This window comes from Pochonia chlamydosporia, chromosome 1 (genome assembly GCF_001653235.2).
Source record: "Pochonia chlamydosporia 170 chromosome 1, whole genome shotgun sequence".
Classification (NCBI taxonomy): domain Eukaryota; kingdom Fungi; phylum Ascomycota; class Sordariomycetes; order Hypocreales; family Clavicipitaceae; genus Pochonia; species Pochonia chlamydosporia.
In genome coordinates, this window is record NC_035790.1 from 2,886,025 (window position 1) to 2,911,934 (window position 25,910).

The 25,910-nt window shown below is 50.9% G+C and overlaps 7 protein-coding genes across 7 annotated transcripts; 2 read left to right on the forward strand and 5 right to left on the reverse strand.

Moving 5' to 3' along the window:
• Positions 1-1,714: 1,714 nt before the first annotated feature.
• On the reverse strand, positions 1,715-2,710 carry VFPPC_00728 (cyclin-like protein (Clg1); the record flags this gene model as incomplete). Its single annotated transcript, XM_018280693.1, has 1 exon — positions 1,715-2,710. The coding sequence occupies one exon, from the start codon at positions 2,708-2,710 to the stop codon at positions 1,715-1,717; it is 996 nt and encodes a 331-aa protein (XP_018148956.1).
• A 2,308-nt stretch (positions 2,711-5,018) lies between these two features.
• Positions 5,019-5,360, forward strand: VFPPC_15208 (hypothetical protein; the record flags this gene model as incomplete). Its single annotated transcript, XM_018292961.1, has 1 exon — positions 5,019-5,360. The coding sequence occupies one exon, from the start codon at positions 5,019-5,021 to the stop codon at positions 5,358-5,360; it is 342 nt and encodes a 113-aa protein (XP_018148958.1).
• A 1,630-nt stretch (positions 5,361-6,990) lies between these two features.
• VFPPC_15209 (hypothetical protein) lies at positions 6,991-8,294 on the reverse strand (the record flags this gene model as incomplete). Its single annotated transcript, XM_018292962.1, has 3 exons — positions 6,991-7,296; positions 7,383-7,686; positions 7,915-8,294. 3 exons carry the CDS (start codon positions 8,292-8,294, stop codon positions 6,991-6,993), a joined length of 990 nt encoding a protein of 329 aa, XP_018148959.1.
• A 3,772-nt stretch (positions 8,295-12,066) lies between these two features.
• VFPPC_12878 (hypothetical protein) lies at positions 12,067-12,783 on the reverse strand (the record flags this gene model as incomplete). Its single annotated transcript, XM_018290655.1, has 2 exons — positions 12,067-12,662; positions 12,714-12,783. The coding sequence occupies 2 exons, from the start codon at positions 12,781-12,783 to the stop codon at positions 12,067-12,069; spliced, it is 666 nt and encodes a 221-aa protein (XP_018148961.1).
• Positions 12,784-14,961: 2,178 nt separating this feature from the next.
• VFPPC_12879 (hypothetical protein) lies at positions 14,962-15,417 on the forward strand (the record flags this gene model as incomplete). The annotated part of the gene is made up of 1 exon (XM_018290656.1): positions 14,962-15,417. One exon carries the CDS (start codon positions 14,962-14,964, stop codon positions 15,415-15,417), a length of 456 nt encoding a protein of 151 aa, XP_018148963.1.
• Positions 15,418-15,587: 170 nt separating this feature from the next.
• On the reverse strand, positions 15,588-17,176 carry VFPPC_00732 (chromatin structure-remodeling complex protein RSC7; the record flags this gene model as incomplete). The annotated part of the gene is made up of 2 exons (XM_018280695.1): positions 15,588-16,062; positions 16,113-17,176. 2 exons carry the CDS (start codon positions 17,174-17,176, stop codon positions 15,588-15,590), a joined length of 1,539 nt encoding a protein of 512 aa, XP_018148964.1.
• A 1,012-nt stretch (positions 17,177-18,188) lies between these two features.
• VFPPC_00733 (ubiquitin-protein ligase E3 component (UBR1)) lies at positions 18,189-24,706 on the reverse strand (the record flags this gene model as incomplete). Its single annotated transcript, XM_018280696.1, has 2 exons — positions 18,189-18,456; positions 18,519-24,706. 2 exons carry the CDS (start codon positions 24,704-24,706, stop codon positions 18,189-18,191), a joined length of 6,456 nt encoding a protein of 2,151 aa, XP_018148965.1.
• Positions 24,707-25,910: the final 1,204 nt, after the last annotated feature.

Here is a 25,910-nt window from a genome sequence, read left to right on the forward strand (position 1 = left end):
CCCCCTCAAGTTATCCAGTCCATGGTCATGATACCATAGATGTTTGCTGGGCCTTGTCGCTCAACGTTTGTGTGCCAACCACCATTTTTGTAATGCTCGAAAAAAAAAAAAAGGATAGAAAACCTTAACCTTATGAGCTCTCAGCTCATGTCCCGCAAAGCGAATGACGAGATGTATTTCACAAGCCAGCCAAGCACCAGGGTAACAATGCCTCGTCCTCCAATATGAAAAACAGGAAAACGCTCTTCGAATCATGAATCGAAATCGATCTGATGAGGATACATTCGCAAATGTCCTAACAGCAAGCAAAGTCGTCATTAAACCTGAACGCACAAAACCCCTAGTCTGCCGCAAGAAAAAAGAACCAGGTGCGTTTCTACTAAAATGCCATCCCATGAGGAAAAAAATGAACACGTCTAATATCGTTTGCAACAAAGACAGCCACAGAAGCCGCGCTATGCCAATTCGCCCAAGCCAGAAGACCGTGGCCGGCTATTCATAAAGCTTCGAGGCAGAATGCGAGTAAAGAAGAGAAAAAAGCAAAAGACAATAACAAGGTCCCAAGAAAAGCGTAATAACATGGACTAAACAACCTGTCCAAAGTCCCGTTTTACCCGCTAAACGCAATGCATAAACCTTCTCGTGAACAAAAGATCCCAGATTTGCCCCTTGCCAGCCCAAATCCTCGAAAGTCGAAAGAGCACAATGCAATATGTAGTATTCCCAAACTTTTATTTGACCCTATACTGCATCATGGCAGCGTCCATCGGCTGGCCAAGAGCCTAGCACCGGCGCTGAGGGCGCAACGTAATTTAATACCAGCGCGCAGTCGCAAGTTCGACATTGTCGACGTTGGAAGTCGGCTAATTGTTGAGACAAGTGTGCCTTTAGTGTCGTCAAAGAAACAAATGAAAATGAACAAGAGAAAAAGATCTTGGCAGCGACTATTGTCTCAACCAGCATCACTATCGGATATCCCCCAGTTGTTGCGTGAGAGGACTTCCAAAGTCTTCGGTATAGTCCACGCGCGGCAAAGGGTACTAGTAGTGAGTTGATTGTTGGGAACAGAGCGACCAACGAATCGTCTTGTCGCACCAACTTGTCGCTGCAAGCTCATGGTCGCATGCGAAGGTTAACATATCCTACCGCAACCATAACAGCAAAAACACCTGATGGTGGCCGTGTAAAATGTAACTTCTATAGGGGATCAAAACCCCAGTCCGTAATGTTGTCAAAAACCCGAAACGCCGCGATGTGCCGATTAATAACATGTACCAACAGAGAATAGACTTTTGGTTAAGGTGAAAGAACCCAGTAAATGCCAAGTCGAGGCCCCAGAGCGAACATCCAATCTGTCACTGTTTGCTGCCAAGGCGCGTCGTAAATGGCTCGAGTTTCGATGACCAATCGACCACAATCCGATCCAAAAAAAAATTGAAGGTGGGAAAATGAAAATATGAAAACGAAGAATGATATACCACAAGCTAATCGCATGAAACCTTTTTGTGTCTTTTTTTGTCGTGCCGGGGTATCTGAAAAAAAAAAGGTCGTTCTTGAGAAACGTATAGAAAATTCGTGGCCATTACAAACAACTTCTTTGAACATCTAAACACCCTCTTCAAGAGTACTTTTCGTGCTGAGGGAAATATGAAAAGTCTTGCCTCCTTGGTAAGACTCAGGAAATCAAAACTGAAAAATAGAATTCCTTCCGTGTTTAGCCAACAACCTGTTGGCCATATCCGTGAGACATGAAGTAGGGAGTCTGCTTCATGGGACTGACACAGTTGGGGCAGGTGCATTCACCGACACCGTGGTCCCATACGCCATGATTATAGGAATAGTGGGGGTTGTATGGTGTTTGACGGTGCTGGTAGAAGGAGTTGTGAGCGGGTGGTTGAGGGTACCGGTTGCTGTACTGGGCGGTGGCCTGAGCAAACCACTCATTATACCGAGCGTTGCTGGACGTGGCAGACATGACGTACTCTGGAGTGCCATAGCCAGAGTCAGGCGGCGTCAAGGGAGCATTCCACGGGTTGTGAGCCCAGGTAGCATCGCGAGACCGGTATGTCTGCGGCTGGGACTTCATGCTCTGGTAGCGCTCGTATTCAGCAACCTGCTCTTGCAGATAGCGCGAGTGCGGTGATTGGCGGTTGCTACTGAATCTTGACAACTCCGTATCGATTGCAGGTACCAGGGAGGCAAGTCTCTCGCGGTTTGCCTGGACTGCCTGTCGCTTCTTCATCTGCTGCCACTCGCGCCAGTTTTCCAACCAAGCCTGGTAGTCCTTGCTCAGGTCCAGGTTGACGTAGAGCCGCCAGCCCATGGCTTGGACCCAGTCAAACTCCAAAGAGTTCAACTCGGACACAGCGATACCGCTGACCTCAGACCATGACCGATTCTGGAACGTGTTGTCGTCGAGAAATTTGCTGCCCAAAAGGAGCGAGACGGTCAAATATCGCCACACTTGGCCTTCCGATGCCTTGTAGGGACCCTGCCCCTTCATTGCATTGATGCGCTTGGCGAGGTAATTCATGCCCAAAAGAATCGTGGTGCTCGGAAGTCTAGTTGAGGTGAGAATTTGTGTAACAAATTTTCGAAAGGCGGATGTGACTGTGCCCTCAGAGTTGACGACACGCACTGCCATTTCGGCAACATATTCAGCCATCATGTCGACCTCGTAATCGAGGACGGCACATACGCCACCCGGCATGATGAAGGTGTTGAGGTGAGGATCCGACTAAGATCAACGGAGACCTTGGTCGGAAGGATGAGCTCGTAAAGACAGGGACGTTGCGGAAAACAAAAAAGTCCCGGCGCCACTGAATCGACGAGTTCGGAGGAAAATCGTTGCGTGAAAAGAGGAAGAAAATCGGATAATTCTGTTTTCAGGACCGCCTAGCCATTTAATGCTTATTCTGTATTGCCGTGTTATGTGACAATGTAGTCCAGACGCTTATGATGAAAAGGATGGTCAAGAAAACTCGCGTTGAAAATGATGTTTGCTGACGTTACTCAGATCAAACGACGAGGAAACCGAAATAGTCGAGTTGTGCAGAGAATCAAACAGTGCCGACCACCGTAGTAGTATCAGACACGAACGCAAAGTGATGAAGAATGAGGAGTAGAGGGAGAAGCAGCCTATTGAAATAGGGTTAGTGTTTGAGCTTTGTTGGAAGTTTCAAGGCCCACGAGCGTGACATTTCGCAATCAATGTATAAAAAATGGCGGGAAAGTGTGTCAAATGCGGCCAGTCCAAGATCTTTCGTCGAGATGTGCCAGCAACCATTGTCGACAAAATACAGCCACATGGGCGCGGCTGATGCGCGGCTCGGAGTCAACTTGCAACTCCGTTGACTGATGCCATACATTTTGAATAACAGAGTTGGGGTGGTTGCATGCTCGTCGCTTTTTCCCAGATGTGACCACGTCCATTGAACCGCTCGACAAACAACAAGGCAAAATACGGCGCAGCCACAAGACAAACAGCGACCAAAAGTTGGTCCTCGGAAAACCAAACTCACCTCAAATCAAGACAGGCTTCCAATAGGTACGACTGTGAACCCCAGAGGCGTTGTCGAATTGTTGGAGGCGGCCGAGAGCAAACTGGCCACTACAAGACGTCGTAGGGTACACGAGAGCAGCCCACGCAGCAAGCTGAGGCGGCAGGAAGAACTCGCGCGAAAGACCTGAATCCGAGGGTCGACGAACAATGACGGGGTTCGTGACGAGGTTGTCGAAGAATCGGCGGATTCGGTATGTCGTGGAGGAGCGAAGCGGAAGTGAGGGAAGGGGATGAGGAGGATAAGAAGAAAGAAGAAAGGTTGAAGAGAAGAAAGAAAGGATGGGGCGTGTTGAAGCGGGAGGTGTGGCACTTGGATGGATGGACGGTGGATGGTGGTGCGTCCACCCGTCCTCCGTCCTGCCTGAGTGAGCACCAGAGCCAAGGAAGGTACCAGAGGTACTCGCTCATGCCATGCTCGAGTCTTGGTTACGGTGGTGGGAAGTGGTCTGGTGTGTGTGGTGTGTTCAAATGTTGTGAGGTGTGGGCGCTCTGTAATGAGCCCTGCCTGGGCTGGGATACCAAAGAAGGATGTGCAGGCACCAGACGGGTACAGAAGACATGGAACGAGGAGGGTGAAGTGGTGGGAGAGAGGTACTCCGGACACTGATCATCCCCAGGACAATCTGGTCTTCTGGTCGTACGGAATACTCCTCCCTGCCAGGGTCGAGCACCAGACTCGACTTGACTGAACCAGACATGAACCATGACAGGCCCAACACAAGACCAGTTGAGCCACCTGCTCTGGTGCGTGGATGGACATGGAGGCTATGGGCGGCACAGCCGGGAGCCAGTGGGCAGGTCTGAATTTGATGGGGGTAGGGGCACTCAGTGGGTACAATTGCTCCTAGCGTGGTGTCGTAGAAGTTACATGTACCTGAAAGGTTTTTTTTTTTTCTCAATTTTTTTTCTCTCTCGATCACCGACGCCGGCTTTGATTCTGCCTCTTACTGGCCAGCATGCTTTTTTCCTGGTCTTGCTTGGCCAGCCCACTGGGACCACTTTGGCTCCTGCTAAACGCACGTATTTGGCGCAAATGGGGAGACCAGGGAGGATCGCATGCTCCACCAAACTTTTGCATCTGCAAGTGCTGATTGGTTCTTGCAAAAAGTGGATTGGCTGTCTGGGGAGGCGAGGCAAGTCAGGGTACTGGCTTGCTGCACCCTCCAAAGATGTTGCCAGGCTCACTGGTCGGGTTGGCTGGCAGCTGGGACTAGGACTGGCAAACACATCAATTTGGACACCTGAGCAGACAAAATTGGAGTGTGAGGACCATGACCGTTGGGGTCTAGTGTTGCATGTTGCTGGGGATGCCTGGGAGACGTGGATGCGTGAGTGCGTCAGCGGGCAGGTTACCAGACGGTGATTCAAAGGCTCAGGGGTGGGCATTGGCATGAGTGGAGTCACTTGCCACTGACGGTTCAGACTCGGGTGTTCAAGTGTTTGGCCATAACTTTTCATGTTACAGGCAGACGGACGATTCTCACGCCGACCACCTCCATTTGGCCTGACCAGACTATTTTCGCCTCTTCACCAAACCAACCTCCCCAGCGACATTATGCGCACTCCAGAAAACGTCGAAGTGGCTCTTGATGTACTCCGTACTCCGTGCAACTTTTCAATTTGCCATCGCTTGCTGCGCCTGTTCCCGTACGAAACGCACCAGACTAGACAATACATGCTCAATTCTAAGATGCTCCGCATCATGCACCGAGTGCTTGAGGTCTGGTACGGAACGGTACTTTGGTACATTATATATCCTCTCTCGTGCAGGAGCAGGAGCCACCCAAGCTCGGGCTGACTGTCACTTGCAACAGACTTGACAACTCAACCCTTTGCATGCTTTCCAAAAGTCCACATGGATAGAAATAGCGCGGCACAATCGGTACAGTTTCCTCTGACAACATGATCTACTTTTATTGTCCACACTCAAGGCTGCCCACGGCAACCCAAAAACTTCTCCTGTTAACTACTCCGTACCCTTGTACTTTTTCTTACTCCCTCCGTGGCTTATTCGAGACCCAGCCAGCCAGCCAGAGCCCTGGAAACGAGACATCTGAACACCAACAAAGGCGAAGGTGCAGCTACTTCACGTGAAAGATGCCTCGCCGCAGCAAGCTACAAAGATCTTTTGCCATACTTGTGACAAGTCTTAGGTGCACTGATGGCCAGCGTCTCGCCTCGCACTGATGTAAGATCTTGTGTTGCACCAGAAAAGGACGACATGGCCACATTTGACTTCACTCTGTCCGAGCTTATTGTTTTCGCATCCATCCGATTACACTTTGCAGACGGAGGGGACGGAGTATTTCCTGGGCGGACCAACTGCCACGTTCAGAAAAGCCAGGTCCGCTGATGTGACGCAGTCGACTGGAGATGTGGTCGTGGCTAGGGAATACCATTGGGGTTGGGGGTGTGCAGTCTCATGTGCGTGATTCTGATGCAGCAATCTCATGCTCCATCCACCTGCTGTGTGTTCTCTCATTGATTTCGTATTATTACTGACCACCTACGGAGTAGTCCACACCTAGTCCACACCTAATACAGAGACAGGCAACCCAACCGGAGGAGATGCTGGCATTCCCCACGCCGTTCATCCTGATGGGCTGGCTACTTTCGTCTGCCTCTCGGCCTAGCCAGTTGTTGATTGTTCGAGAACGACTTCATGGTGAGGTGGGAAACAAGGAAAATTCTGCGAGTCAATCGCCAACTGTGGGAACTGCGGAGTTCAGCAATGGTCTCACGGACGTTTTTTTTCTTTGGTTCAATCCCACGTCCTCCCAAAGAGTTATGAGTATTGTTGTTTCACCTAGGGAGGAAAATTTGTGACGAGCTGCATTTGAGTCGTCCAGTTCCCGTAACCACCCATTGGAGTTCCCAAGGCAGCATCAGTGTCAAACCCAGACGGTGGAACGCACACCGACTCCGATGTTGCAAGCTCTAAACATACAGGCACAAACGCTCAGCCAACTCGAGACTCCCAAATATGGAGCCAGTGGTGACGCAGGCTGAGCAAAACACATGGCCTGTCCAAAGTTCTCTGGAGGGAAAAGGCACTTGCCCTGGTGTGCAATAAATTTGGATAATCACGGTCTCCATTGTCCATGATATGGAACGGAGCACAGAGGAACTGGTTCATCACACTGGGCCGCGTGCAGAATCGCATCTCATTTTCGCATCCACCATCCCAAAGCACAACGGCCCAAGCCACAACTGCAAATTTGTGTCAGAGCTGAAGGAACACGCCTCCGACTCTTCATTCCTTCGCCTTCTATACATCCGGAATACTGCACAATGTGAAATTTTTTTTTTTTTTTGTGAAGAAGAAATGGAAGGAAGGAAGATAGCCACAGACATTTAAGCTTGTCAGTAATGCAGCGCCAGAGAGCTGCTGATTGCCTCCGTCTCTTCAACCTTGGGAGTTTCCCATCTCAAAGATGAGCCGTGTACACATGACTCTCAATTCGAGTACCTTGATACGAAATAAGCACCCTTCTCTTTGGCCAACCAAGATCTGCATGTACGGAGTACTTTGCACAGTAACTTACAGTATTCCGTACTCGGCAGAGTGGCCAAGAGTGGCCTGGAGGACATGAGACAGGGTTCCGGGTCAGTGTTGCGAGGCATGTCGCTTCTTTGACAGTCTGGATGCACAGAAATGCCTCAGATCCACTGCAGCCGGTTCCAGAGAGGATTGATGTCTGGCAGGCCCGGCGCAAACATGAGAACGAAAGCCGCTACTGGGCACAGAGACGCTTCACTAATGACTGAATATTGAAGTGCTGCACAAAGACCTACCTTCAGTAAGACCATAGTGACGAGCCACCGGAATAGTGTTGGAGCTCTTGTTGCTTACTGTAGTCCTGGGCGAATGTAGCCTACCTTTTTGTGGAAAGACTGGCATGGCATCTCTTGGCCGCCATGTGGCGACAACGAGGTCAAACACTTGAACAGTTACAACAGATTCCCTCCTCTCTTTCGGGTACAGAGAACGGAGTATGGAGTAGTTTAGATGGGATGCCAGTGGAGCAGGACCAAATCTCAATCTGGCCGGGGTTTGATCAACATTGACGACAAACCCAGCAGCTTCATGTCGATTGGAAATTTGGCAACCGTCGAGACTACCCCTTTCCAAGCCGCATTAGGCGCGTCTGCACCAGGTTATACTTGTTGTTGTTGTCCTTTTGTCCTGCTTTCGAAGACCGGTGGTCAGGAGCCTAGAAATTCCGTCGAATATTGACCAGCCTTGCAACTCGGTATGGAGCAAAACGCCAGATGCAGGGCACTGTAAGATGAAGCAATTAAAAGAGGGCGGAAGACCTCACCTTAGTGGCAGGCAGCGTACCAATGACCGCCACACGAAACTCGCAATCGAAACATTGAAAACAATATCCATAACTCGCTTCGTGGACCCTTTGCCAAGAGACCAAAGATCGCGGGATTGCAGTTTTGGAGGAAGGCACATTCCTACATCCTCGCACTCCGCGTCCGGAGCGGATCGATGTTTGGCTTTCGTGGTGGCAATAAGTTCGTAATTGCGGCTTGCAAGGGCATTCACTTGGCGCAACTGGTAACTTTGTGGATTTGGTCTACGTACATGTGTCAACAAGAGCAGTTCGTCAACACATAACTGAGCCTGCTCCATCTGCGCCTGGCCGCCGACCATGGCAGAACCATGAAAGTTTCCAACGAAGCATGCCCCGTAATAGCCAGTCCGACCCCTTGGTTCATCCATTCTCTCACAATGGCTGGACAATTCTCGACATATCGAAGTTTGGGCGATACATGCGTCTTCAAGGCGAATTTGACTTGGTTGATCCGAATCAACACGGACGCGATGGTGTGTGGGAAACAAGCAGCAAACGAAACCCGGTCATAGGCTCCACTTCCAATTCAGGAGTCATCCAATAGGCGATGCGGAATTGGCAAACCCGGAGCTCAGATGGTGATAGAACAACCCCGGTGCGCATTTATCACTATATTTCTCAGGTTTGTTCTGTGCAGTAAGTGAAGTACAGTACAGTACAGTACTGTTTTTTTCTTTGGTTTTTTTTTTTTTTCCAAGTCTTCAATATCAAATTTAGGGACCAAACAAACGAAAGTCGGCAAACGATGAAGGAGAAATGTGAAGGTAATATTTTATCATCACGCTTCTCTTCCGGCTCATCTGGCAAAGCTGCATCCACCAATGTTGCATTGTTCGTGTTGACGCCGCAGCTTCGTCCTAATGCTGAACAAATATTCGTTTTACGCGTTTCAAGTCTTCAGAGCCCGTGAGCAAGATGAGTACCCACGATCTCAACAAAATATGAGAACCAAACTTGGCCATGATTGCACAAAGACTGCAATCTCTGGCCTTGATTGTGGTCCATCATCGATGGAGATCATGGTCCCTTTTTGTGCAAGGCGTGCAGAGTGTGGCACAAGTGTCTTGATTTCAGGGTCTTCTCTCCGAGATGGGTGCAGGTTGCACAGCTCCTGGGACGAAAATACTCAGGAGCAAGGGTTGACAGACCCATCCACGCCGTGGCACACAAGTAGCCCAACCGTTACTGACCTTGACATCGACTTGGCCTCCAGCTGCGTCGACGCCACGGGCTAAGGATGAGAAGCTAGCAGACCGCCAGAACATGCCAACCCTGCGCCATCATGACTGGAGACTGTATGGGGCCTTGTGACGCCAGTCATGGTCATGGCGAGCAAAACCCAGGCGCCCTTCTGCCTGTGGACAAACAATGTGTTCGGTTGCCATTTTTGTGGGGAAACGGGAGAACATCAACCAAGTTCACACGCTTTTTTGTGCTCACCGCAACATGGTTTGATGTGCTTGTTGCTCGTTGCCGAGGGTAAGGGAACTGTGCGAGAAGTGCCTCGACCATCGGCGAAAGATGAAAGAAAAACAAAAAAATTTGATGCATCCCTAGGCTCCTACCCTATAGAAATCTGAATATTGGGTTTCGCTGACAACAAGACTTCCGGCCAGTGGCGATGGCATGGATGACCGCGCGGAACGAGACGACTATGCAGTTTCCTCTCTGTGAGAATGACCCGATGCCAAGGGTGTGGCCTTCATCTCGAGCTACATCTTTGCCACTGGTCAACATTCCTCTCACAGAGCGGTTCTCGCTTTTGGATATCATGGATTTGAGGCTGATCCAAAGCTTACTTCCATACAACTCGCACACTCGTCCAACCACCCCAGTGACAGAGAGCTGACCTGTGTCTGACAGAAAGGGCCGGGCTTACTGTATGAAGTACTCCATACAAATAAATGTGTTCCTCAAAATGGAGCCTGAGATGATGAATATCGCCCGAGGTGGGAATGGATGGACTGGGCACTTGCAGCACCTGATTGGCAGCATTTTCTCCCCATCACATTCGCCAACAGCGACACCTGCGTCATGCTGCCTCACAGGGGGCAACCACCCAGTCAGAATGATGGGAGTCATTGTCGAATATGCAGCCTGATATGCAGTGTCTGTGATAGACCCGACCCTTCTGGTTGTGACCAAGCCAAAGCCAAGCCAAAATTTGGATGCACTGTGACGGCAAAAAGGCGGGGGATGGATGGATGGATGGGTTAATTATTGATTGACCACAAGAACCAGGGCGGATGGTTCATGTTGTCCCCAAAGCCGGACGAAGTTTGTGGGCACATTTCATGGACGAACACCAACCCTAGCGTCGATAATCATTGATGAACGCCCTTGGCACAGGGTAGGCATCCAGGCATCCAGGCATCATCCAAGCATCCAGAACTTCGAGTGGTTGCCCATTTGTGATAATTGTTCGATGGGAGGCGAATCTCGAAGCGGAAGGATGCTGACGTACACGCCGATGTGCTTTGTCGTCACATCTGGCGTGGCAATGGCAGGCATCCGCCAATCTTTAGTCAACTCCATGATGTGCCGTGGCAAGCATTCATTCCTGTCTACTTGTCTTGCCTGCTGCTACTGCCTGCTGTGCCGGCGACAGGTCAAATCGCTGGTCCAGGCATCTCCTCCCATCGTGTGGAAAGAGGGTGTCCGAACTTGCCAAAGAGAGCAGCACCATGGCTAGTGTGCATCGACGCAGGTACATGCAGAGGACATTCCAACCGGCTTTAACCGACGCTCCCATCTAGAGATTTGTGACCATTGTTCACGATGCGTCGTTACATGTTCAAAGTACAGCACAAGTTTCGTAGGGTTGGCCTTGCATCAACCAGACCAGCAGAGAACAGTTCTCTTCTCCGCATCTGAATGAGTCAAATTCCACCGTGTCTCCTGCACGAACAACAAAGAAGCAGAGTTCGATACAGTCCTCGGGACCCAGTAAGCTATCAGGAGCTCTGTCCGGAGTAACACACAGTCGGCCATCGCCTCCGCGATGCTTGTCTCATTAATCATCGTGTAACGAAGAGCAAACCTGCGTTGGTTCCTTCCTCCCGTCACACATCGAAGCACTTGTAGTCATCGCCATCCTCCTCCTCCCACCTCAGCCAGAGGACGATGAGGCTTCGCCGTGGTCTTCTACGGCTATTCTTCCCCCCCCGGACCGGGGCAAAGTGTTCTCGGCCACCCCATGGGAAAAACACACAACGCCTTCTCTTTTCCAGGGTCGTAGGCGGCAAAACCCGTAGCCCTCCAAGAATGGATCAAATGGACAAACCCTGCATGCAGCTTTTGCTGCTTTATACCGGATGTTTCTCGGTGGTGCGGGGGTGGGCGAGTGACTGCAATGACAGCAACGAGAAGAGAGAGGGGGGCGAAACATTGACATGACTTTTCTTCACAAAGAAAGCACTGCATCGTGCACATCATGCCTCCGATCCGGGAGCCCGAAGAGGAACAGAGGCAGAAGCGGGCATGGGGGCGTGCGCCTGCATCGGTACCTTGGGGTAATGTCGAAAATGGCTCGTTGGGCTGTGCATGACCAGCTGCATGAGCAGAGAGGGTTGGGTCGCCTTCTGGGGTATGTTGGGAAGGTAGGTAAAGGGCTTTGCGGAAAGTCTTAGAGCGTTCGGGGTTAGTAAGTGGGAATGAGGCCTTGGAAGGTGTATCGTTTGCACGTGGTTGGAGAAGTTGAAGTTGATGGTTGTGGAGTGTTGGCGGTTGTGACGCTGGTGGTGACGGTGACGGTGTAGGTTATGTTATTGTTTCTGGCCAGAACAGGTATTACTTCTACGAGATGCTAATGTGATGGCAGCTAGATTGTTCATGTGTGATGTCGTGTTTTACAATGACGTACATACGTAAGGAATTAATATGGCGTCAATTACAGAGTACGCTGCAGGATATCACAACTCAGTCATCTAATATGGCCAAAGCTCATCATATATATTACAGCCCACGGTCAACAAAGAACCAACCTGACATTTGTGATTGTAAGATAATATACTCCTACCGGCCGACAAAGTACAGGTACAACAGAACATTCAACCCCAGAACTTTACCCATTAGTGTGGCAAAAGTGTCAACACGTACTTGCATCAACTCATACTTGGGCCTTTTCACCGCACACTCCTCTTAAGCGGTAGTATCACCACCAAGCTTCTTGGCTGCTGCGGCTTCTTCTGCCTCTTCTTCCTGCTCAAAGTCTTGAAGGGCACGGGTGCTGAGCTTCTTTGTCTCAGCCGCCTCCTCTGCTTCTTCCTCCTTTTCAAAATCTTGGAGGGCCCGAGTGTTTAGCTTTTGAGACACAGCAGCCTCCTCTGCCTCTTCCTCCTTTTCAAAGTCTTGGAGGGCCCGAGGGTTTAGCTTATTGGTCGCTGCCGCTTCTTCCGCTTCTTCTTCCTTTTCAAAATCCTGAAGTGCGCGGGAATTTAGCTTCTTAGCCTCAGCTGCCTCCTCTGCTTCTTCTTCCTTTTCAAAGTCCTGGAGGGTCCGAGTGTTCAGCTTTTGAGCCTCGGCAGCCTCCTCCGCCTCTTCTTCTTTTTCGAAGTCCTGAAGTTGCTGGACATTGGTGGCTCTCTTGGCATTGGCCTTTGCTTCCTCGGCTTCCTCTTGCTTCTCGAAATCCTGAAGGACTTCGGTTTTGGTGGCCCGAGCACCGAGCAGCTTGCTTGCCACGTCGAGAGAACTGCCAACTGCTCCCTGGACAGCGTCGCCGGAAGTGACTCCATCTGTGTCATGTTAATTGTCGGCTCTGGGTTCTTTGATGCTGCTGAACTAACCACGGCGAATGCTGCCGGTTGGGGCGGCGGAAACGGCCACTGCCAGGAGAAGAATGGAAAAGGACTTCATTTTGTTATGTTGTAATTAGAAAGGATTAGAATGAGTAAACAAAGTCAGAGGGCCAGCCTAAGGAGAAAGTTGATGGAGGATTAGGTAGTACCCCTTTCCAGAGGCGCCGTCTCTTATATGAGTCTTTGAAATATGGGCAGTGGTCCCATCTACATTCACAACTACGCCTGACTCTGAGACAAATCGTCCATTGGAGAGCGAGACCGTCTCTCGTCGTCATCATAACGCCTGAGGTCTGGTCTCGTCAGCCTTCAACAGAGTCCACCTGTTGAGACCTTGAAACAACAACATGATCACCGCGATTGGGCATGTCCAACAGGGTTCATCGGAAGGGCTATCCTCAAACTCAGGATCTATGCTTTACTGTTTTAAATAATCCGACAGCCACCATCGGGAGTGTCTCCCGCGAGCCTGTATTAACGAAGATCGATCGTTCGGCAGGACACCCTTGTTTTGGGGGCGGAGTTGGCTAACGTTTCAGCGGATAAGCGTGGGCTCAAACGAATTGTGTGAGAAGGGGCATCACTTGTACTTGGAAGAAGCATGAGCGACTGCGGTTGATATTGAGGGCAATTGCGAGTAGAGAAGGTGGTTCAAAGTCTGGCGGATTTGAACGGTATTCTCGCCTGCTTGATAAGTGATTTGGTGTTTTGGCATTGAGTTGTGAGAAGCATATGTCGCAAAGGATGCAAACTCCAAGTTTGGAACATAAGTGTGTTTCGTGCAGAGGTGGGTTTGGCTGTAGTGGCCAGTGCGCAGGGGCGTTTCGGATACAAGACAGGACTAAGTATAGTTCACGAAAATATTGCATGATTTAAAGAGCATGGCCACTAGAGGTTGGGGGATGCTGCTTGAGATGTGTAGTGTTGAACCTGTTGTGCTTGGTAGAGACGAGGGTGGGCGAAGATCCGGAAATGTTGATCGCCACCACGGCCGGAGCTTCGAAATTTCATTGCATCGCGTAACGGATCTGTGGTCTAGTACGTTTCTAAATCTCCCAAACAGGGACTTGTTGATATAATAGACGGGTCGAAAGTACTCGATTTTACCACTGCTTCGATGACGTGGGAACAGATGGCATGGGAGCCACCCGCTTTCCCGAGTCCAGTTTTGCCAATTGTTCTTAAACAATAAGCTCCGTTTTGAAGCCCGAAACGTTTTATTATGTCTTATTGATCTGCTGATATGCGGGTTGGGATTGTCACCGTGGGACGATAGTCTACCACCTGTCACATCGTAAGCTTTATCGCGAGCTTTTGGAGGATATGGGGACTAGCTCGAGGAAGGGAACAGCAGGGCGACCTACGTCTTGCTTTATAGTTGATATTGTGAATGATTTCCACAGCGGAAGATCGTTCAGCTTGCCTGGCGTGCATGTTTTGAAATGTGCAAGGTGATGGTAGATCCAGCACCGTGTGTCAACTCCTCTGGCCTAAGGCCCAAGTACACTTGGGCATCAGAAGTATTTGAACAAGGAAAGGTATCGCACATCGCGTTGTGTGCTGAGGTATATTGAGCTGCGTTAGTGTATACTTGATCATGTTCAAATACCTTTGACCACAGACTGTATGACCCGTGCCTTCCTTCTGCATTTACTCTTGATCAACCCTCCTGAGGCTGTGGACGGCTGTCGCAGGACAAAATCTCGTCATATGGGAGGAACCACCAGATTGAAGTGGCCATTGATGCATTCAGGAGAGAAACTCGACACTAGACCGAGTGTTCAGCTGCCTACCATCAGATATGGGCACTTGAGTAGGCTCTTTAAAGCCGAAGTCATTCACAACGAATCACGAAGCTCCTGAATGCCCGAGAAACATCAATACAACAACAAGCAGGAACCTGTTCATCAATCTAGTTCTAGGTAGAGCTAAGAAACATGTACTCTAACTAAAAACCCGAAGAAGCCTATTATACTCGCAAATCAAAGCATTCAAAGAAATCATCCAAATCGTTGAGCCACCACCATCCGCCATCCAGGCACCCATCCCATCACCGGATGACTCAACCTCACCCAAAGCTGAAACCACTTGGACCATCCGCAAACACCATATCCAGATGAATCATACCGAAAAAGCCAATCCCAACCTATAAGTAGTCTCTCACCAAACTCGTCAATCCAACCTGCCTTTCAGCCCATAAACTCATCCACTCATACCACCCACGATAGTGTACGGAATGACTCGCACCCGCAAACAGTTCTCCAGCTCCCACGGCAAATGGGCCCTAACAACGCCGAAAGCAAACCTTCCTACATTGAAACCTCTTAAAGTCCAATCCTCGCGATGCCCTCGCCGTGTACCGTCCATCGATGAAGAGTCAATTTCACTAGCGTACTCTGATACACCCCTTCCAGGGGAGAGGATCTTCTCTGGGGCAGAATGGACGCCGCAATTTGAAGAGATTCCAACATGGGCGTTGTATGAGATGGGAATACTGTATGATGATGCCTTTGAGCTGGATGATGTGAGGGAGTCAGTTTGCCCGGTGGATGGAGGCAAGTCGACCGAGGTAGATGTGTGTCAGAGCCCGACGCTGTCGTATTGTGATGTTGCAGGTGATGAGGCACTGGCGACGTGGGCCATGGAGGATGACTATGTTGATTTGGGAGTTGGATGCACTGGTGACTTGTAGTGATGGTGGATGGAAATGCCACTTCACATGTGTAGATTAATACATTGTAGGCCATCTTATTCAGTCTACCATCTATAGCGCCCAACGCCGCCTTCAGCCAACGAACTCCTATAATACATGCAAATACAGTCCCCCCAAACTCAAAAGACTCCTCTGAGATGCACGCGAACCTACGACATGCTATACGGTACTATTGCCTTATCAATAATCGGGTCTCGTCGTGACATCTTTTCCTTTTCCGTACCCCAGCGGGACTGGAACTCGTTGTCTGCATCTAGCGCCTGGTCAAATGCCTTGCGACACTCAGGCGGCAGCAGGTCCTTGATCTCGTCTGACACGGCTCCCAAGCCGTTGAACGACGCTACGAAATCGGCGGGCGTCTCGTTGCTAGGTGCCAGGGACGCATTGTTCCGTGGCGCACCTTCGCAGTACGTGTCCATGATGAGGAAGTTTCTAGCCATTCTGAGCGGCACGGGTGGGAACTTGGCGTTTCCCTTGGTGGTTGCCTCTTCGTCGGGACTAACTTGCTCAATTCGCACGTGTGTGGGCTGCATCATGGCTGGGTATTGCAGCATGTTGGTGTGGATGTCGTAGACGCCGACATTGTTGAATCTGCGGATCGCGTTGATTCCAGCGTTGAATATGCTAGATTGCTATTAATACGAAGTGTGTGTTAGTGTAGTGCGACTACGTACCTTGCCTCTCGGGCGTGTTCCAGCATCCAATTCTGGTCATTGACATTGACTTTGCGCTTCTTGTATTCAGGTTTCCCATTCGGCACAGGCACTGATGGCACATTGGTGTGGTATACAGCACTGGCGCCGTGCCAGGCAACATACTGATTCTTGTTGTATTCGCCAGGGATGAAGTGATCGTCCGGGTCGGCGAGTTGGCCCTCAACAACACCCTCTTCTCGCAGTTGAGCGACATTGTAATCGTCAATGATGCGCTTACCACCAACGATGATTCTCGCGCCAAACTCCCGAAACACAGATCGAGCCGTAACAACGCCTATTGATCGACCCTTGTAAGAGTGTGGGATAATATCGCGCTCAATCATGTCGCGCTTCTCGTCGTCGTCGACGATAATTTTGTGTAGTTTCTTGTGCTTGGTGAAGAAGAGGTAACTGTCTCGGAAACCTACGCAGCGAGCTGGCTCCGTCGACAACATGTACAGCCGATTGCCACGTCCCAACACCGTAAAGGTACGGCAACGATAGTCGCGACCACCCTCCAGATTTCCCTGCTTGTCGACCTTGGTTTCACCCTCAGGATCCTCGGGCAGCACGCACTCGTCGTTGACGATCTCCGCCACAGTGCCCTCAGCATCAATGACTTGTTCAGCCTTTGGCGCTGCCGGTCCTCCCTTGCGACCGCCTCGGCCTCTCCATCCTCCTCGCCCACGACGTCGGGGTGTGTCCTCCGTCACCGTAATCATGGGATCCCAGTCGGGAGGTTTGTTCTTGGGCGGCCGACCCAGCCGCTTTCTCCTAATGACAGGCTGAGGTGGCGGACTGGGTTCTTTGGGTTCCTCTTCCTCCTTTGCCGGCTCTTCTTCGTGCTCAGACTCGACCTTTGTTTCCTCCTGCTCATCGTCATCGTCTTCTTGCGCGGGAGGCTCCTCATGCTCGGAGCCTTCGTCGGCGACCGTCACATCGGGCATGGGCTCATCTTCGACATCGGCAAAACCCTTGGGCGTGCTCTCTGCAGAGGTTGAACCGCGCGTTAGTCTTAGGCGAATTCTTGTCCTGGGAGCCATGGTTGCGCAGGTGTGGTAGTGTTTGGGTGAGGGCGGAGGGGGTGAGCACAGATGGAGAGCAGAACAAAGCCGCTGAATTCACAGCAAAAATGGTTGAAGAAAAATAGGAATAAAACACTTCAAAACGAAAAGCATGCGATTGATGCGCAACGCCGCTGCAAGGACAATCCCGTGGTCGTGGAGGATTGTTGCGCGCAACATGGGCACATAAAAAAAAGATGGAGAAGGAAACTGGAAGGACTTACCCAGTGCCGCCGATGCCTTCCTAGCAGCAGCGCGACTAGACCGTCGCCCCATTGTGCAAGTGTCAAGGTCTGGTCAATCAGTTCACAGCTCGTATCTCCCAAGTCTCGGCTAGTTGGTAAGGGAGTGCCACTATATGCTACGCGCGCCAAAAGGAATATTGCTCCAACGACAACTTCAGCTGCAAGAGGCGATGATGAGAGCCAGATTTCGATACAAAGAACAAGTCGACGTTTTGCCCTTGGTCCAAGAGTCGACTGACGCATGCATGGCACGGCACACGGTTGGGACGCGCCTTGTTGCATATCTCGTCGTTGATTGGTCCGTTACCGCACCCTCATTGAGTGCGTACCAGGACTCGCACTGTATTCTCGCACTGTCCCTCCGCTCACACTGATGCTTCATTTGGGACAACATTTCCAACTGCAACTTGACTATCGAGGTGGTAGGCACTACAAATCACGTTGGGAAAACCTTACAGTAGTCATTGTTTGTTGAGCCGATATCTATTCGTACCACTCATATTCAATGTCCATCCAGTCCATCAGTACAGCAACTCCAAACATCACATCGTATCGCACTCACCACCACTCTGGACAAAATGCTCTGCTCTAACAGGTCGCAAACAACAAACCCAAGTCCCCCCTACCCTCCTGTCCAATGAATATGCTGCAAAGCGAGACGTGAAAAGCTTAAAAACTCCTTGGCCTTTCCAGAACCTGTTGTCTATCTATATGCAATGAAGCCTTTGTATCCAGCTGCCGCCCGCTTACAAAGTATCCCACCCCCCGTTGTTGATCTCGGCCTCCAGTTTGCGGCTAATAAGACTGGGAACACCGTGATTTAATACTGTATTTCGTATCATGGAGTCATATCTCTTCTGGTTCAAGAAGAGTTGTCGGCCGTGACGCAGTTGGGGATCTGTCTCGCCGTATTTATCAATGTACGGCGCCGAGGCGTATGACCCAGACTGTCGGAAGAGGTAGACTGTTGAACACTTTCGTACATTCAAGTATACACCAATGTTTTGTTGACACCTAATACCAGCAAGGGTTAGCAAAATAGCCCATACAGTCCCCGACTGCAGTTCCAAACTTACTTTCGCATATGCTGCTGCGCACCACCAATTCTAGTGGTCTCCCTCCCAATTGTTTCGGGTTTCTGGCAGCAGTTGCTCTGACTACAAAATATTTCGCCGCAAAACAAGCAAATGACGGGATCCGTGAGGTCTTTACCCGTGGATGGACACTTCCTCCTGATCGACTCCTCAATCAAGGTGTCATACGTTTTTGGGAGACCGATGAGCTCGAAAATGCCTGGATGGCTAACAAGAGCTGACGGGCTCATGTCTCCATATCCATTGGGCCACACCACCTGATGCTTAATCCAACCCGAGACCAGATCATACGTTGAATCTGGCCAGCTACAAGCCGGTGCATTTTCCGTCATGGACGCGCACATTTCATCAAAGGTGGGCAGCCGAAGCGCCTCTGTCAGACGGTCGAGTTCGTCTGCGTCTGCATCCTGACTCGATGAAATGTGGCTATTAAAGTCGACACCATACTTGACGTATAGGAACACGACGCTTTTCCGCAAAAAGGTCAAGGCATACTTCTTGACAAAAGTGTACCAGCTTTCCAATGTGTCAACACCTGGCTGTTGGAAGCCCCTATTCTCGCCTTCGGTATCGTCGGTTTTGCCAAAGTTGGCAACCTCGAGCTCCATCCCACACTTGGTAACTGCCAGGGCGAAATTTGCAAAGTTGTGCATGGCCGGGTCCTGCGAGTGCCTACTAGCGAGGCCCTCTATCCACATGCTAAACGGCACATTTCGCCCCATGTGGAAGACTACCTTGATAAGCTCAGCCAGGTAGCAGAGCCGCAGCAGGTGAAAAATGTCGGCGTTGTAGGCTGGTACGAGACCATACGTACACTCAACCAGAAAGGTGAATGGATCAAGACTCAACAGCGGTGGATAAGCGTCCAAGGGTCGCCGGACAACAGGGGTCAAGATGTCTTGGGCTCCCACGTATCGACACATGAACAACTGGCAGTGCTGTCTCTCACTGTCACGGGTGAATTCTTCTTCGATGCGATTCGGCACCCCGTCAGTATGGCCGGCTCCCACAGCAATGTAGGAGGACGCAGTTTCCGAGAGAACGCGCAGGTGCATCAGCACTTGCTCGGGAATTTTGTCCAACAGTGTCATTCCAGGCTGGACTTCGACGCCACGTTGCTGGATTTCCACAGACGAAATGGTAAAGCCAACGGCTTGCACCAGGGTATCGCTCGAATAAAGGTCATCACCGCCGGTAGTCTTAGCGTCGTTCGGGTGTCTAGTGTGCAGTCCATTCACCCGTAAAGTGTCCCTGAGGCGTCGGTATGCCGACTTCAAGTCTCCCAGTATTTGATTGTTGGGGGCAGCAGCCGCGACAGAGTTACCCGGCTCAGGGGTGCCAGCCGTGGAGAACGAGGAGCTTGCGGGCGTTCCAAGTACAGACGACTGTGCGTCAGGATCATCCCTCCCCCACGAAATCTCGCCTTCAGGCTGTTGGTTCGTCAGAGTTTCCACCAAGCTGCCGGGCACGCTGGGGGTGTACATGTTTGGAAGGCCGGGCGAGTCAACCTCGGGAGCCTTACCCCCTTGCAGCCAATACGCGGAGCCCATCTTCATGTCAAGGAAATCTCCGAATGATTTTGAAGGTTGCAGATAACTAGGGTACGACTCTTCCAAGCCTTTCCATATAATGGGGAGGAATGCGTTGCCCAGGGCCTTGCAGAGCGGACACACGAATTCATTACGCCGCGTGTCTTCTGGGTGATGCCGTGCAATTTGGTGAGTATGCCTCCGGTTTGTCGCTTCGTAATATGCTTCGAAACACCGGTAGTGCATCATGTGCCCACATCCGCTGGCAACAGGGCCAGGTCGGCAAAGGTTGGGTTTGAAACCCTTGCCAATAGTCTGTCGCTCAGCTAGAAAAGTCTCTCCGCTCGCATTGAGCTTTTCTACCATTTTTCGATTCTCACGAGCAATCCCAAACGGCCGAATGTCTTCAGCCGATCGGTCTAGGTTGCAAGGTGTCTGTGAAGCTTCTCGCACCAGATCGGGGTCTTGGAAATCGGTCTGTCGAAGTACGCGGCTTTCGTTGAGAAGCGCAAATGTGCCATAAAGTCTCCTATCATCAGCTTCCTCCTGGCACAAGATACAAGTTCCTGTCGGGTACTTCCAGTTGTGCTTTCGGTCTTCTGACTGCTCCATTTCGTCTTCGTCCTCATCCAAGTCGGAGCCCCAATCAATGGTGCCTTGATTTTCAAGAAAACTCTTTTGTTGTTGCTGGAACTGCGCCATTACCTTGGCCTGACGGCTCAAGGCAGCCTTTTTGCGCCTCTCCCGCTCCTCTTCCACGGAATTGTTGGCCGGGGACGCGGTATCGACCCGGTCGACTGAAATGCCAAGATTCACAAAGGACAACTCGAAGGCTTGTGGTCGCTTTTGCCTCAGTCGCCGCAGGACCAGCGCAATCTTGGGGTGAGCTGCCTTGAATTCCTCCTTGTTCGACATTAACGTCAACAAAGATACAATGGTTCGGGAATTGGTCGCGTCTGGCATAAAGTTGCTGCGAGCCATGGTGGTGAGAGCAATCTGGACAAAGGAGTTTGGCGGCTGCTCAAGAGACTCGATTTCGCTGGACTTGTCCTCGAGAATAGCAATGAGGATTAGATGCAAAACCACCTGCAAGAAAGTTTCTAGTCGGGTAAATGGCACCGACGGTGTAAATCTTTGCGCGACAAGGGGATACAGGAGGGAGTAGTAAATGATTTGGGCAAACATGCCGGTTCTGGTGAACTGGCCGAGGTTCTCAAACAAGCCTGACGGGATGGGGCGGTGCTTGGGTTCGTAGACAATCTCTTCGACCGTCTTGCCAGTCGTCTTCGCCATCTTCTTTCGGTATGCCATCTCTGATTCTTCCCGCTGGTTTTTGTTGTAATGCGCAATGTATGGATCAATCTCTTCAATGAATTCTTGGCGCAGTTCAAACGTGCCCACGTCGGAAACGCCCTCGGGGGGTTTAAAAGTCGCCATTTCGTCCAAGACGCGATGAAAGTCTTCTTGCTCCTGGTACTTTTCTGGTAGCTTACCGCAAATCTCGTTGAAAGAGAGCGGCTTAAAGCATAAGACGTGCGTAATGTCTCGTCGCATGGCGAGCATTTTGGAATTCGGCTCTTCATCGGGTGCAATGAGCGACGTACGATCGCTCAAGAGGACAATAAGAAGGTGAATCATGTCCTCAACAATGTCAAGGTGCTGTGCATCATCCTGCGCCTCAGACTTGAGCTCAAACAGTCCCTTTACCCAGCTGTCCATACCGAATCGGTCCACGATGGAAGCCAGGACTCGGCCGGGATTGCATACAACCATAGCAGTCTGAAGAAGGAAGATGTCCCGGTGGTGCGAAACGTCTCTTTGCCCGACGCCGCGATAGGTGCTCGCTTGGTGCCTTAGACTGATTCCATTTCGCACCCACATGTTGGCCTTGATCTGTGCCAGCCAAGCGCAGACGCGTAGAGGGAAATCAAAGGCAGCCACGAGGTAGTCTTCTGGGTCGTAGTCCTTCCTCGGAATCTGTGGGCGGCCCATTAATCTTGGCTTTGACCTCAGCTCTTGACCAGTGAAGCTCATCAGAGTCTTAACATTGGATGCCGGGAGCGAACGACCGCATTCAATGAGCCAGGACAAGGTATAGTGCAAGGCGTGGTGGAAGCTTATCGAGTCCTTTTCAACAACAAACTTGACCACTTGATAGGATGTATTTTCAGGGTCAAACTCAAAGTCGCTCAGGGTCTTGAACTTGACCTCATCCTTGATCTCCCCCTGCTTAAATCTATGGCGTTCGGCACCTATGGAATTCAAGATTACAGTCTTGGCCGTGAAGCGTATTGCTCGCTGGAGGTAGTGTATTTCATCAGGGGGGCAATCTCGGAACGCTTCAGCAAGATTCCGTGCTTGGAGGTTGATTTGTCGTGTCACTAGCGAGGCTGTTATCCAAGAGTCCGCTTCGTACTCGACATGCTCCACGACTGCTCGCACGTTTGGTCCGATGCACTGGTGAAGCTTTACCAGGTCCAAGAACTGCATCAAATATCTAGGCTCCGCCCTCACTCTTTCCTGAACGTGGGGGGAGCCAAAGAGATATTTCAAATCTTGGTAGAAGTGATACATTCGGCGATTGGTCACTGATCCACTTTCAAATGCAAGGACGGCATCCGGGGACACATCCCACGGGTGACCAACCTGCCTGGTAGTCAAGAAGGTGTACAAGATGGCTAGCAAGCTGCTCATAAAGTTGCCACGTTCCACAACTTCAGCAGTAATGGAAGGGGTAGTCAACATTTGCAGTGACAAGTTGATAATGGAATGATCTGGCTCCCTGTCGCCTACAAGGTACAGCTGCGCCAATATGGTGTACAGACTGGCAAATCTTAGGGCCAGAACACGCTTGAACTCGGGAACCGACACTACTGTCGAAATATAAAGGGACCGAAGGTCAATCCTAACCTTTTTCCACATCCGCAAGTCAAAGAGAAGCAACCAATCGAGCCGTACGCGTTGGAATACATCCTCGGCAGGCGGTACATTGTCTCGCTGCATGTAAACTTGCGGGGTCTCGATCCAGTACCTGCCGGGCCGCGGGGTGACCTTTTCTGTTTTGCCAGGAGTTTTCGGAATGTCGACATTCGCTTTGGCGTAGATTGTAGGTGCGATCAAAGGGTCGGCCGTGTCCGAATCCGAAGGCGTACCGTCACGGTCTCGTGGTGCTGCTCTTGCTTGAACGGGTGGCGGCGGCGGAGGTGGAGGATAGCCGGCCATGGTGGCCTCGTCTTCTTCCAAAGCCTGATCCGACTGTGACCAGTTCATGCCGAGATCACCAACATCTCCTCTAGCATCTACCATCATGACATCGTCGTCCTCGTCTTCATCACCGCCTGCCACCGAGCTTGTCGGGGACTGACCATCATCTCCGTCATTGTCACCCATGTCCGCATCATCGTCTTGATCTTCGTCAGGGTCATCATCTCCGTCAACATCGAGTTCGAGAGTGCCGCCAGGGCCGGCTGCAGCTTGTAACGCCATAATAAAGCGCACATTTACACCGTGTATCCTCGTTCGGGACATCATGTTTTGATCGTCCTCATCCTCATCGTCAATCAGGCCAGCTGTGTGCGAGGCAAGACTTCCCTGTCGCCATGTTTTCATCATCTCGTCACACACAGTTCGTCTAAGAATGTTGCTATCGTGTCCGACGGAGCAGCCAGATATGTCGCTCAACCATTCAACAAGCGTACCGCACATTTGCTCACGGAAGGTGTCTCGTGCTGACCGAATCGTAACAGTAACTCTAATGGCTTCCATGATTTTGGCCATTTGAAGCAGCCTGTCAATGTCAGGCAAGTAGGTCAAGATGCTTCTTCCAACCATATCAGTCTCTCCAGCATCCCTCGCGGCATCCCGTCGGGTCTTTCGACAAGCCCTGGCAATCTGATCTTGAACTTCTTGGACAGTGTGTTTCTCGTCATTCCACAGTATGAGGGCAAAATCGTTGCAGGAGGCGGCTTCGGAGCCGTAGTAGGCAGAAGTCAGTCGGGACGTTTCCTCATCTTTTAGAATCGATTCTTTTGTCTTTGTCTGTCTCAGCTGCTCCGGTGAACAGGATATAACATCGCAAATGTAGTCAAAGACACGGCCGATGGTCATGGAGAGGCTATTGACAAGTTCGTCCGGCAGACCAGCGGCTTCCTTGCCCTTTCCCTTGCCATGGCCGGGTTTCATGTCGGAATGGATGGTGCAGAATAAAGGCGTCTTCCAAGCCTCGTCGTCCCCGCAGTCACAGCAACCGCTGTTTCCGACAGACATTTGTATTCGAACCATGTGGCCGGTATGATCTGTTGAATCGTAACAGCGGACGCAGAGGCAGCATGTATCGTCAGTTCCGCAAGTTCGGCACATGTAGGTTGCCTCGCCAGGTTTGAATATGTGTCCGCACCGCTTGCCACGAGCTGCTTCTGTGTATTCTGCGCCTTCGACGGCTCCTTGGGCATCACTGAGCTTCAGACTCTCGGAGGGTCTGCCATCGGGGAACAAGAGTCGCATGTAGTCGTGGTTGCCGCCGGCCAGAGACCAGAACAAGCTTGTCAGAAGCTCTCGGGCAGCCTCGTCATTGTAGCGATTGTCGAACCGGGCAGGCAGCTCTGCCAAAAGCTGACAGAGCTGCTGCTCCTGTGTAGACATTGGGGCCTCCATACTCATGAGCTCATGATTTCTGCCGATGTCACCACAGCTGGCAGGCCCTGTAGCAGTCGTGGGAGTTACGGTCTGGTCTGATGTGAAGGTGGGGTGAGAGTCGAGTCGAGGATGTGGCGAGTAGCTAGCCACCGGTGACGGAGAGATGGTCTGGTCTGGGTGCTGACAATTATGATGGGGATCGATACACCATCAACAGACCGTGCTCAACAGGACGACTAGAGGAAGCTCTGCGAGAGAGAGAGAGAGACGTGTAGCAGAGATTTCGTGTGTGGTCTGCGTCGAGTTGGTGTCGTTGGGTATGCACGGATGCGAGATGGAGAGTTTGAAATGTGAACAGATCAGATGCGTTTTGCTTTGGAGGTCTGGTCTGGCTCCATGCTCGTGCTGGCTCTGGATGTTTTGCCCCTCCGGTCTGATCCAGTCCAGGCTGCTCCTTGCGCGAGCTTGACTGCCTGGCAGGTGTGCCAGCTGTAGGCGGCGGTCGCTGTCAATTTTGATTGACTTGACTGGACATTTGAACGCGGCAAGGCAGCACCACCGACGTCAGTCTAGTCCAGTCTGGTTGGTCGGTTACAGGGCGGGCCGGCAGCTGTCGTGGCACCAGCCGGGCTGAGATCCACCAAAGAACATTGAACCAGCACTTGGGACTTCAAATGTTCAAATGACTTGACATTAGAATCAAGGTTTGATGCTCCATGTCACCAGCTGTTCATGCACGAATATTATCCAACCAGACATCACAATTCCCATGTTTGCCCATGCCTCTAAACGACATTCATTCCTCCAAGTTTACAGCTGGGGGTCAGAAGTAATCAACCAGGTCAAGGTATCGCATATCGCGTTGCGTGTTGACTCTGCTGAGGCATATTGAGCTGCATTAGTGTAAACTGAGATATGTTCAAATACTCAAGTACACATTTGAACCACAGACTGTATGTCAAATTTTCAATCGTTACCCGTTGACCCCTCATACTCATATCATAGTGGCGCCAATGCCGTGGTTATTTCGCAAAACCATCAACATACCTAGGTAAATTCATCACACACGACATGTGGGAAATGGAACATTGAAATGGCATCACGCCAGGCATACCAGACTTGACGCCTGTGAGGTCAACTCCAATGGACACGAGACATTCAATGTTTGGGATCGACTGATGAGCAGAAGCCACCAGATGACAACATGTTC